The sequence below is a fragment of the Achroia grisella genome, unplaced genomic scaffold, assembly GCF_030625045.1.
Source record: "Achroia grisella isolate CSIRO2021 unplaced genomic scaffold, CSIRO_AGI_Agris_v1 utg971, whole genome shotgun sequence".
In the NCBI taxonomy this organism is placed as follows: Eukaryota; Metazoa; Arthropoda; class Insecta; order Lepidoptera; family Pyralidae; genus Achroia; species Achroia grisella.
In genome coordinates, this window is record NW_026713077.1 from 1,700,414 (window position 1) to 1,712,748 (window position 12,335).

General features: G+C 34.3%; 1 protein-coding gene across 1 annotated transcript in view; it reads right to left on the reverse strand.

Moving 5' to 3' along the window:
• The window catches only part of LOC131854211 (potassium voltage-gated channel protein Shaw-like), a 214,718-nt gene that overhangs the window by 69,252 nt on the left and 133,131 nt on the right, over positions 1-12,335 (reverse strand). Inside the window, exon 5 of the mRNA XM_059205342.1 lies at positions 1,472-1,744. Coding sequence (XP_059061325.1) covers positions 1,472-1,744 — 273 coding nt within the window. The remainder of the gene's footprint in view (positions 1-1,471; positions 1,745-12,335) is intronic.

A 12,335-nucleotide genomic window follows, 5' to 3' on the forward strand; every position in this document is an offset into this window, starting at 1 on the left:
ATAGACAACGATTATCAATTGTTATAATAAAATAAATATGAAAGATATAAAAACAAAATAAACTTATTGCATAGTAGAGTGAGAGTATGAAGTGTTGAGTGTTACATAGCTCCTTCTTCTTCTTCTTTCGTTTCAATGGCAACTAAATACACATATTTAAATATATTTTAACACCCAGAACGCCGCGACGACCCATGCGTATTCCGTCGCATTTTTTAGGTCTTCCTTTGTGCAGGATGCTAGGCACAAAGGACAAGTCAATAGGTGTGCTATAGTCTGGGATGGCGCTCCGCAGTCACAAGCCTCCCTTGAAGCTGCACCCCAGTTTACCAAGTTGTACCTGCAGCGGTCCATCTGGGTTCGTTACATAGTTACGACAGTACCTAACATCAACTCGTAACTGGAGCTCACGTGCTATGGTTTACGATTATCACATAGTTGCGACAGGAATTGAGTCGTACATTCGGATTGAATACGCAAAATGACAATATTAGAGAGTGCACTTGTATTTGTAGTCAAGACTTAACGGCTGTTTGCATCGCATAATATTAAGTGCGATACAAAACCTTTGTTCCCGTTTTTATGAATATTACTTGGACTGAGAAGTATATTTGGAACAGTTACAGTTTAGATATCCAGGCAGAAGGAATGCAGATCGCTATTTTTAATAAGCGTAAAACAAAAATTAAATTAATAAAACAACAATAAAATACACTAAGATCATATAATACTTAACGACTAATATTATAATTATTATATCAGGCATTATTTCTTACACTTCAAAAAGAAATCTCATCTCCTCTCTTAAGGAGAGGAGATGGCAACTTACCCCCGGCAGAAGCACAGTCGGCCGGGGTTCAGGGCCCCAGGGAGAGAAACCGGCGTATAATGCGGGCAGAATCTTATTATTATTATCTCTTTTTAACAGCTTAAGCTAGTGATTAATATCGAGGACGGGACATGCCTAGTCTCTCGTTAGTTTTTATTATGCGTGATGATTTCATATATATTTTGCTGTAGCATTTAGGAAGCGACGCACTATTGCATATATATCTAAAATAACAGCCTTTTGTAGTGGAATGTAGATTAGTTTATTTAATTTATTATCATTATTATATTTATAATTATTTAGTCTTTGACAATGTTGTATGTTTTTACTTAAAGTGGGTAATATGTTTTTTATTTGTTTTGCGTAATATATAAAAATGTTGTTTTATTAATTATTTATTATACAAAATAAACAAAAAAAATATAACAATCTAAAATATTTCCACCCTTTTTGAAATCGGTTAATTGATTACAGACAATATACCAATTAGATAAACACTTTGTATTAGAATAATCTTAATTTTATTTTATTCTAATTCAATGTTAAGAAATCTGGAGAAACCAAAATGTAAAAAAATACCACAAAACTGCGATGTGTGTACAAACGTGAAAAATTTCGCAAATATGTAATAAAAAAACTTACCACAGATCTGACTAGAAGCTCGATTGTAAACCACACATTACAAACGAGCTCAATGTAGAAGAAGAACACGTGAGGCTCTCCGTTGTCCGTCCATCTCGTCTCCACCATTGCTGTGGTATTTTGGAGATATTTTGTGTTATTGTGCAACACTGTGGTATTCTCCACTATAAATGGCGCGACAGTTGGAAAGTTCACTCGAAGATCCGGATGTGTCTTCAGGCAGAATGAGAGCACCGAAACGCAGATGAAGAAGACAGATATAGCTGATATCACCTGTGAAGAAGAAACATAAGATTTACATTTTGTTTTAATTATTAAACAAAACAATATACATAGTATGTTACCCACATACTATCGCGGCAATCCTCCCCCCTCCGATCGATCACCCGTCCAATTCAAACGGGGATCGAAATTACGATGGCCTGAGCCGAGGTTCGAACCCCTAGTGGTGCCCTCAGACTAAAGTCGTATCCGTCGGGCAGGAGTTGGCCTTCAGCCGCTCCATAAGTCCTTCCGCGGGTTTGGAGTGCCATCTGCACTCGCCCCCTAACGTCCGGTGAAGCTGTAAAGGCCAGCTACGGCCAACAGCATTAGAGTAGTCCGAGAAAAAAAAACTAGGGTAGAGGAGAAAAGACAGGAGGTTGTGGATAGCGCAAGATGGAATGAATAAAAAAAAAATAAGGAGACAGTCTTTGTAAAAGTCGGCGTAGTTAACCACAGATAAGACTGATGTCAATCTCGTCTAATTCAGCCGTCAAACAGCTTACGTTGTAAACCGTGTTTAGAATGATATAAGGAAGTGAATTATAATCTCAGGACAATTCACAGCTCCATCTAGACCCAAGTTAAGCTAGCTAACGTTTGTGTTATGGGTACTAGAGAATTGATACATAATATTTTTTTCGTAAATACATACATATCATACATAGAAACAGAAACATCCAGACTGTTAAACAAACATACTCCTGAATACAAACGTTTGTGCCCTGCAAGGAATCGAACCTGCGACCATCGGACCTAAAGCGGTATGTTAAACCGTTAGACCACCGAGGTCGTCGAGATAAGACTAATATCAGTCTCACCTATTTCAGCCATCAAATAGCTTACTTTGTAAGCTGTTTTTCGGTTGCGGAGTAAGAGAGAGAGAAGGAAGTGAAGTTATAGGATATGCAGCGTTACATCTTAGTCTTTATATCGACGGATTAGTTTTAGATTACGGGCATCACATGATAATGTGATGTTCTTATTGATATATATGTATATGTAGCAGACAGGTTCATATACATTTACCACCAGGTGGACCGTCAGTTATTTTGCCATTCATTTATTATTTTGCATTAACATTAAAAAAAAGTTTGCCATAATAAATACAGTTACCTACAATCGTTTAACCACCCACTATCGCCATTCATCCGAGCACCTTAAATTTTTAATAATATCACATAGAGTATATTCAGATGAATTTCCTGCCGGGAATACTCAGTTTGTGGAATGAGTTACCGGCCGAAGTTTTCTCTAGAGATTGCAGCATGGAGATTTTCAAAATGGATATATTAATGTTAATTAGGGGTGGGTAAAATTCACGTGACACTTTTGGTATTTCATGATTATAGGTTACCGTTTCACATTAGATTTGCCGTATGTTTGTTTACCATCTACGTAGTATGAAAAAAGTTAGATTGACCCTCACACTCATCGTTCTCCACTGGTGCCTACCACGATGGACATAATTTGGTTTGTTACCGATGTTTCCATTACCAGAGAGTCACTTAGAATTATAAATGAAAACGCAAACTTTATATGTATCGGTCAGATGTGAAATGACGACCTTTTGGTTTCCAAGTCGGGTTGGAAACCTAAAATATGGTTAAGAGCAGTGATGGCTAGCTCACTCTTTATACACTTGAAAGGATGCTGCTTGTAGAAACTGGTCTGCTCTGATAACTATGACTGACTTATTTTGTTACTTAAGTAATTAATCATTTATATTTATGACAACTTGCTATTTGTAAGTTTGTATTCACACAAAATTCTTAAAAATGTAATTTTGAATAACATTTATTTAAAAGAGCAACAGCAAGAAAAATTCTTGCTCATTCTCCTTGGGAGGAATTTGCGTTCTGAATGAGTGATTAAAAAAATATAATTAATCAAAGTTTCTATTAAATTTATGCAATTCATAAGTGCTTCTATTAAGTTTATTTGAATTAAGATTACTACTATTTCTATTTCTAACCTAAACTAGGCTACGGTGGTGGCTTGTTATGGAAAAATATTTACCAAAAGACTTCCTTTCCTTATCTGTGTCACATGAGAATGTACGTTAACATTTGCACAACGCATTCTTCATTGAACACGTTGAGATTGAATGACGTTTATTACCTTTTTTATTCAGGAGTACAATTATTTGTGTCAGTCTGGTAGTTTTCTATGTATATTATGTATGTATTTACAAAAAACAATGCATTTACATATTTATATCAGTTTAGTACACATAACACAAGCTCTGCTTAGCTTGAAACTATATGGCGCTGTGTGAGTTGTCCTAAGATAATAATTATTATATGTAATAACTAAAATCATTGAAATTTCAAGCTTAAACAACAAATAATAATAATAATAATAATCTTAGGACAATTCACACAGCGCCATCTAGACCCAAGTTAAGCTAGCTAAAGCTTGTGTTATGGGTACTAGATTCATTCATTCATAATTTAAGAGCTACGCTCTTGTCGGTGGAACTTTCCGCGATCTTCCATCATGCTCTTTAATTCTTAATACGACACGACTCCCATTTTGTCCTCAATTTGTTTGATGTAGCTATTCCTTGGTCTTCCCCTCCCCCTCTTTCCTTCTATTTTCCCCTCAATAATAATTTTCATGAAATCATCGTGCCGTATCAAGTGCCCTAACATTTTTCCTCGTCTATTTTCTATGGTGATCAATACAAATACTAGATAGATAGTTTTTTTTTTTTTTTTGTAAATACATACATATTATATATAGAAAACACCCAGACCGATACAAACAATCATACTCATGAATACAAATGTTTGTGCCGTGCGAGGAATCGAATCCGCGACCATCGGTCGTAAAGCGGTGTACTAGACCGCTGGACCACCGAGGTCGTCAAATATATAAAACATATAATAATATATTAGAAATTATTATTATATTGATGTCTGAGATACAAGCTTGGCCTAGTTTAGACACTACTGCACTGTACTTAGTATTTAAAGAACTATTTTTTTTTTATATTACTACGGTGGCAAATAGGCATACGGCCCATCTGATGGTAAATGGTTACCATAGCCTATAGACACCTGAAATACTAGGGGTGTCACGTGCGCGTTACCGACCCTTAAGAAACCTTAATATACCCTTCTTGAAAAACCCCATGCTGTAGTCTCCTGAGAAAACCTCGGCAGAAAGTTCAATCCACAACCTAAGTGTACGCGGGAGGAAGCTCCTCTGAAACCGCACCGAGACCACTTAGGTTCCAGCATGTGGGAATAAATTCCCTGTCGATGGCGAGCGGTGCGATGGTAAAAGGTGGCCGTAGGCATCATGTGCTCACCTTCTGCGAAGAAGTTATTTCGCAGAAGGAGGCGGCGGAGAGGGACCGGGAGTACGATCCTTCCGCCCCAATGATCCGCCGCCGGAGGACCAGGCGCAGACGTCGGGACGAGCCCAACTCCGTCCCGAGTCTACCCCCTACGGGGGCCGGGATGCATGCCATGAGCGAGGCACCACCCCACAACCAGGCCCCTGGAGGCGCGCGCGTGTACCCACGCGCCTCCACGAGGCAACATCTACAGGACAGGCCAAGCCGCCGAAGTTTGGGTTGAGTGCCAAGTGCGAACCCCGGACTTCGGCCCACGGCACCTCGAGGTATACCGTGTGGTTTTTTAGTGGGTACGAGTCCCACACACCACCTCGCCATCCCTCCGGCGGGGTGTCGGTATTGTTGAAGATTTTTCCACACTTAAAAAAAACGCATCATATCGAACTATTCCATATATATATGAAAATAAATATAGAACCTTAGTTAAGTCCATTTTGTATCAGTTTTTGAACTATATATTATATCTTCATGATGTACTGCGACTGCAACGAGATGATAATGATAGTGGAATTAAAAATAATATTGTAAATCCATTAAGATATGAAATGACTTCTACAAAATAACACCTAATTCACACGCAGACGACTCTAACAATGTCTACTTCTATTATTGTATTCTAATATATTTGTTGACCGAAAAAGAGATGGATGGACTGTGTGAAAAATGATATGGTAAGAAAGGGAGCAAATAACGAGATGACTGCGAACAGAGATGAATGGAAATGAAAAACATATTACGCATGCCCCAAATAAATAGGATAAGAAAGAAGCAGATGAAGATTCTAAGATATTTGTTAAAATATTTCAGACTAACTGTTCCCGCGGTTTCATCTATATGAAATTTGTAACAATTCTGTTATTCTGCTGTATAAGATATATCACTGTATAAAGTTTAATCAAAATCCGTTTAGTAGTTTTTGCGTGAAAGAGTAACAAACATCCATCCATACTCACGCGTTTGTAATATTAATAAGATTTCCATACCCCGTACCCAATAAGAAATAGAAATAGGAATAGAAATAGAAATAATCTTTATTCAAATAAACTCATTACAAGCACTTTTGAATAGTCATATTTTGATTCTACCACTCATTCGGAATGCAGATTCATCACAAGAAGAACGAGCAAGAAACTTGTGTGTTGCTCTTTATAATAGTTGTTTTTTTTATATAAATAATTACAGTATAACAAGTAAGAGGCATGCGATAATAAACATAGAAATCGCTACGCACTCATCAAGATACTAGAACAAACAAAATATTGCTCTAAATTTACAAAGGTAAGTCGTTTATTTAGAATGTGGTTGAAAAGATTTTCGCGTGAGTAAATATCCTGTGGTATATTGGAATATTATAATAAATTCCCGCGAGTATTGGAAGGAATATATACTTGAATGATCCAGTAAAAATTGGGTATCATTTACGATTGAACGCACATCGAACATTTAATACAATACTGCCGTAACTGAAAACTTACAAACATTTGGAACTAGACCTTAATATTTTTTTTAGGTTTTAGATATTTATTCTCATTAAGAATTACAAATAATTCACTTGCCGAACTAAAAGCACAAACATTTGACAAAATTAAAATTAGAACTCTTAAGTCGATTATCCAAAACTTTGTAATTTAAAATAATGCAGTATTGAATAAATGATAACATTTAGTTGCTTACCGCGCATAGATGGCATCCTCTCATCCACTCATGTCATCACAATCACGCATTCATAATGTCTAGATGTATATAGAGACTTTTTTTTAATTTTTATAGTTTTTTTTTCTATTTTTTTTTTAAAAATTTTTATTTATATTTTATTTATTTATTATATTTACAAATTAAAAATTAAATTATAAGAAATAATATATATTTGTTACAAACATTTGGAAATGGAGCTGCTTAATATTAGACGTCTTAAATCATTTTTCAAAAAATTTATACAATTCTTTTCTCTAAAATCAAAGTTTGAAAGTAGATTCAAAAATACTTAAGTCGATTATCCAAAACTGTCAATTTAAAAACTCGATTGAATTAAGGATCTTCCTTTTTTTCACAAAAAAATTCTGAGTATATAGTAACGTTAATTTTTATAGTAGTCTCTATTATAAAAAATGTTTCTTATGGGACACAGTTAAAAATACATCAAAATATTTTTTGCATTTAATAATGGATCTGCTTAAGGACGTCACATTTTTAGAAATATTTCTCTACCATCTATTAATTTCAGAAAAATGTAGTTTACTCGATTGAATTTCTTTTGTTTCTTTAAAAAAAAGCCAGATTATTTAAACACATAGAAAACAAGTTTCTTATGGGACAGTTACCTAAATACATCAAAATAATAATTGCTTTTTAATAATGGCTAGTAAGAGAAATCCTATTGTAGAAATATGTAGCGAAACTATTAATCACAGAAAAATGTATTTAGTTGTAAAATGGTAGAGATGTTACTTCACACATAATACATAATTTTGTTTTTATTGTTTTGATTATAGTATACAAGAAAACTTTAAATACATATATTAGTAACAGAGTTTCTCAACAAATCCAATATTGTGTACTAAGCACTGCTGTGTCTAAACTGTGTCACCTCACCTTACATTTTCCTATTGTCATTTAGTATATAAGATCAATATTTTTATGTACATATTGTCAGTCTATTAACATCTATAATGTACATCGTCTCAACCCACACAACATCGTATTATTACTAATATTATAAACGCGAAATTTTTACGCAAATACTACTGAATGGATTTTAATGTAACTTTACAATAAAATAGCTTATACATCACAATAATATTTGTAGTGTAGTGCCTATAAATTTCGGGTAGTTGAAATCGCGGTTACAGCTAACTGCTGTAACCGTAGTTTTCCGGTTTTACACTTTTAAAATTAAATATCACCTTAAATATAACTGTATGTTGGCGATAAATATAGACTATATACAATATATATTAAAATATATACTAAGTTTTCTTAACCATCAATTATCATTAACAATTATTATGATTCAGAAATATTTTTTTATATTAAAACTAGACTACGTCCGCGTAAATTGTCGATATTTCCATATAACATTTCATCTCCCCATTCAACCCGTTACATCCCTTTTTTCAGAATTATTTTTATCCCTATTTTAATCTCTTGATTAAAAAGTATTCTATGTCCTTTCTCAGTTTCTAGACTATCTGTGTACCAAATTTAAATTAATTCGATTCAGTAGTTTTGGCGTGAAAGCGAAACAGACAGAGTGGCTTTCGCATTTATAATATTATAGTAAGGACCCGTCCCGGCCCAAACGAATACAGTACAAATCTTTGAATCTCTGGGCTTGTTTTATACAACAAAATACACATACATATGTACTATAATACACTTGTTTTATACATATCGGTCGCTAGTTCTAATATAAATAGCTCAGGATTGGTATACTACTTTCTGTCTTCTCTCCTCTACCCAAAGGTAAGGTTGTCTGTAAGAGATTGATATTGATCGATAAGACCGTCTTTTGTGCCTTATAACTTACTATCTTTACTTTATGTTCTTTGTAATATACTTCTGGTGCAATAAAAAGTCAATAAATAGATAAAAATAAAAAATACCGAAATACAATTAAAATATAAAACTTTTTAAAAACCTATATAGCACGATTCTATTCCTAAATTTGTCAATACCAAATAAAAAATAAAACTTTTTAAAAAACTAAATAGCACAATTCTATTCCTAAATTTGTTAATACCAAAGCTAAATATAAATAGATTCCATTTGGACGGCAAGATAGATTTAAATAGGGAAATTGGGGGCAGTACTAATACTGTCAAGTTATTTTTTACCTGCCTTACCTCTACTTGCCCAGTATATATTTAAAATGCAATCAGTGCGAATTTTAAACATACGATGGTCTATTTTTGCATAAATGAACACACGAATGACGAATGAATTAGCAAACTGTTGAAAGAAAACTGTAGGCAATTAAAAAAGAAGATAATATTTAATTGAAGGTACTTCAATTAGTGTTTTTTTACAGTGTCCAAAAATCTTGAAAACCGTCGCGTCAGAGGGCTAAAGTGTGTGAGATTCTTACCCACTAAAAACCACGGTGTACCTACAAGGGCCATTGTCAGAGTCGCGTTGACATTCCACCGCGACACCGGCGGCGTTAACCCGATTTTAAATGACGTGGGGCAAGCCCCATCTCGTTGTTAGGGCGACCTATTTTGAACCAACTGTTACTGGAGCGGGAACACAACTACTATTTTAATAAAAATCAAATATTAGTAAAAATGTGTATTCTTCCCAAAAGGGCTCACAGCGAGAAGTAACAAAACAATATAGATAGTCAAAAGTGACGTATAAAAAATAGATATAAAAATATAAAGTTTATAAAAAGAATGATAGACAAGCTGCCAGCAACACCAACTGTTAAAAGGAACCGGTAGGAGATTAAAAAGAAGATAATATTTAATTGAAGGTACTTCAATTAGTGTTTCTTTTACAGTGTGCGATTCTTACGCACTAAAAAACCACGGTGCATCTACAAGGCCCATTGTTGGAGTCGCGTTAGCATTCTGCCGCGACTTCGGCGGCGCTTACCCGATTTTAGATGACGTAGGGCAAGCTCCATCTCGTTGTTAGGGCGACCTATTTTGAACCAACTGTTAAAAGGAACCGGTAGGAGATTACCGTCTCCCCTTCAGAGGGGTGACGAGAGGGTATGTGGAATTCTTACCCACAAAAAAATCACACGGTGTAAGTACATATGAGGGCCATTGTCGGAGTTGTGTTAGCATCCTACCGCGACGCAGGTGACGTTAACCCGATTGTAGATAGAGTAGGGCAAGCCCTATCTCGTTGTTAGGGCGACCCAACTCAATTATGGGGATATACGCCTACACCTCCAGGGCAATTTAGGTATGCCAAGTTTTGACTTACACTTAATTTACCGTTAAAAAAAACCAGTAATTAAAATATTCTATATTATTATTAAATAAAGAAATAAATCTTTTTAATTACATAGTATAAAACAAAGTCGCTGTCACTGTCTGCTCGTCCCTATGTATGCTTAAAACTACGCAACGAATTTTGAAGCGGGTTTTTTTTAATAAATAGAATGCTTCTAGAGGAAGGTATAACATATGTAACATATATAACATATGTACACTCGTGTGAAGGCGGGGCGAGTAGCTAGTTAACTATATACCCTAAATCTCTTTAACTACTATACTAAAAATTACTCTAGTAATAGTGTAAAACTCTATAAGCTTACATTGTTCCTTAAGAAGGGAACAAAATCTAGTACGTTTTGTTACTCTATTTTAACCCAAATCTTTTTGCGGTACATTTAATTTACTGTTAAAAACAGTAATAAAAAAATAGAAGAATATTCTATCACCCCGTCAAAATGATAATTCTAAAGGTATATACATAAATAATAATAATAATAATGTTTATTAATATCCAAAAATATTTTGTTTCATTCTTAAACGAAAAAAAGATTTCTCTTAACTGTACCCTAATTATCTCAAATAGTAGATTCTCTTACTCTTCTAACATTATACGTTTACATGATTTCTCAATTCTCAAACACTTACCTATGTAGCTATTGTGGTTAAACTAACAGACAGCCGTTAAATGTGTAACGTATTCGATGCTCAGTTTTAATTCAGTTACGAGATTCAAATACAAATTTTCAGAGTTCAGTATCATATATTATTTAAGCAATCAATGTTGAATCTTGTAGCGTATTGTTTAAATATTTAGCAAATTAATTGTTGTAGTAATTAGAAAAAAGACTAGGTAAATGGAGAAAATATATTAATATACACCATATATTAATATATTTTCTCCTTTTACCTAGTCTTTTTGCTTATTACTACAACACGTTATCAGTACCATTTCAACAAGCACAATACATTATAGGAAATCCGAACACATATATGTATATTAGAACGATAAAGGAAATAATATGATTGTACAATTAATTTATATAGTAATAGTTCTGAGATACTATATTTTCATACTTATATTGTTATTTTTCATTATCTTTTCTTTTCATATTTTTTGGCTTTATTTTTGGACATGTGACTTGTATTATAATAGAACGAAATATATCTTTTAATTTATAGAGACAAAGATATATAATAAAATTTCAGTAGTCTATATTAATATATTTTCTCCGTTTACCTAGTCTTTTTTCTTATTACTACAACATTAATGAGTCAATAATATCTTAATTCAGGTAATGGAGAGTATGTTTTGAGACATTAGTGACGCCCTCGGTGGTCTAGTGGTTTAACATACCGCTTTATTTCCGATAATCGCGGGTTCTATTCCTCAGGCGGTACAAACATTTGTAATCATGACTATTGTTCGTATTTGGATGCTTTCTATATTATGTATTTAAAAAAGTAGTGTATTGAAGTATTCATATTAGTTGACCCATAATACAAGATTTGCCTAGATTGAGACTAGATGGCGTTGTGTGAATTTTCCAAGATTTTTTTTAACATGTTAATCGCCATGTTTGTCATATGTGTCTGACGTTAAAAAGTTCTACATGAGCCATGTCAGACATAAAAAAAAACATTTTGACGTTTGTAACCGCATCGGTACGCACAAGCTACGCTAGCAATTCTCCCACTATGAGAGCATTCTTTCTTTTGCCTGGCCTTGGTCCCATTTATTTGGGGTCGGCCCGTCTGGTCAGTCTTCGCCAGGACGTTCTGTCCTGGGTCGTCTGGGATGTTATTTTGGCGCTCATTATATCCCTCTCAATAACGGACATCCATGTGAGACGGGGTCTGCCGCGTCTTCTGGGCTGGGTACTTATGTCAAGCACTGTTCTTGTCATGTGGTCTGATGGTCGCCGCATGACATGACCATACCACCTTAGGCTCTCTAAAATCTTCTCCTGTATGGGAGTCACCTTAACGTGGATGTTTTTGATGTGATCCAGCATTGTTATGCCACCAGCCCATCTTAGCATTCTATCTTAGCATTCATTGCAATTATTAAATTTATTTTTAGGTAAGGTCCAAGATGCTGACGTATATACAGAAGCCTTGCTTTCCATAATTAATAAAATAAGAATATTTTTATCATCGTATAATTTTAAGTAGTATAAATAGTTTTAAATTATAAACGTGTTGGCTATTAGCTGTAAGTTTATATTGTGTTAATTAGATAAATAAATAAATAAAATAAATAAATATATGTCTGCCGTACACGATTTGATGGAAG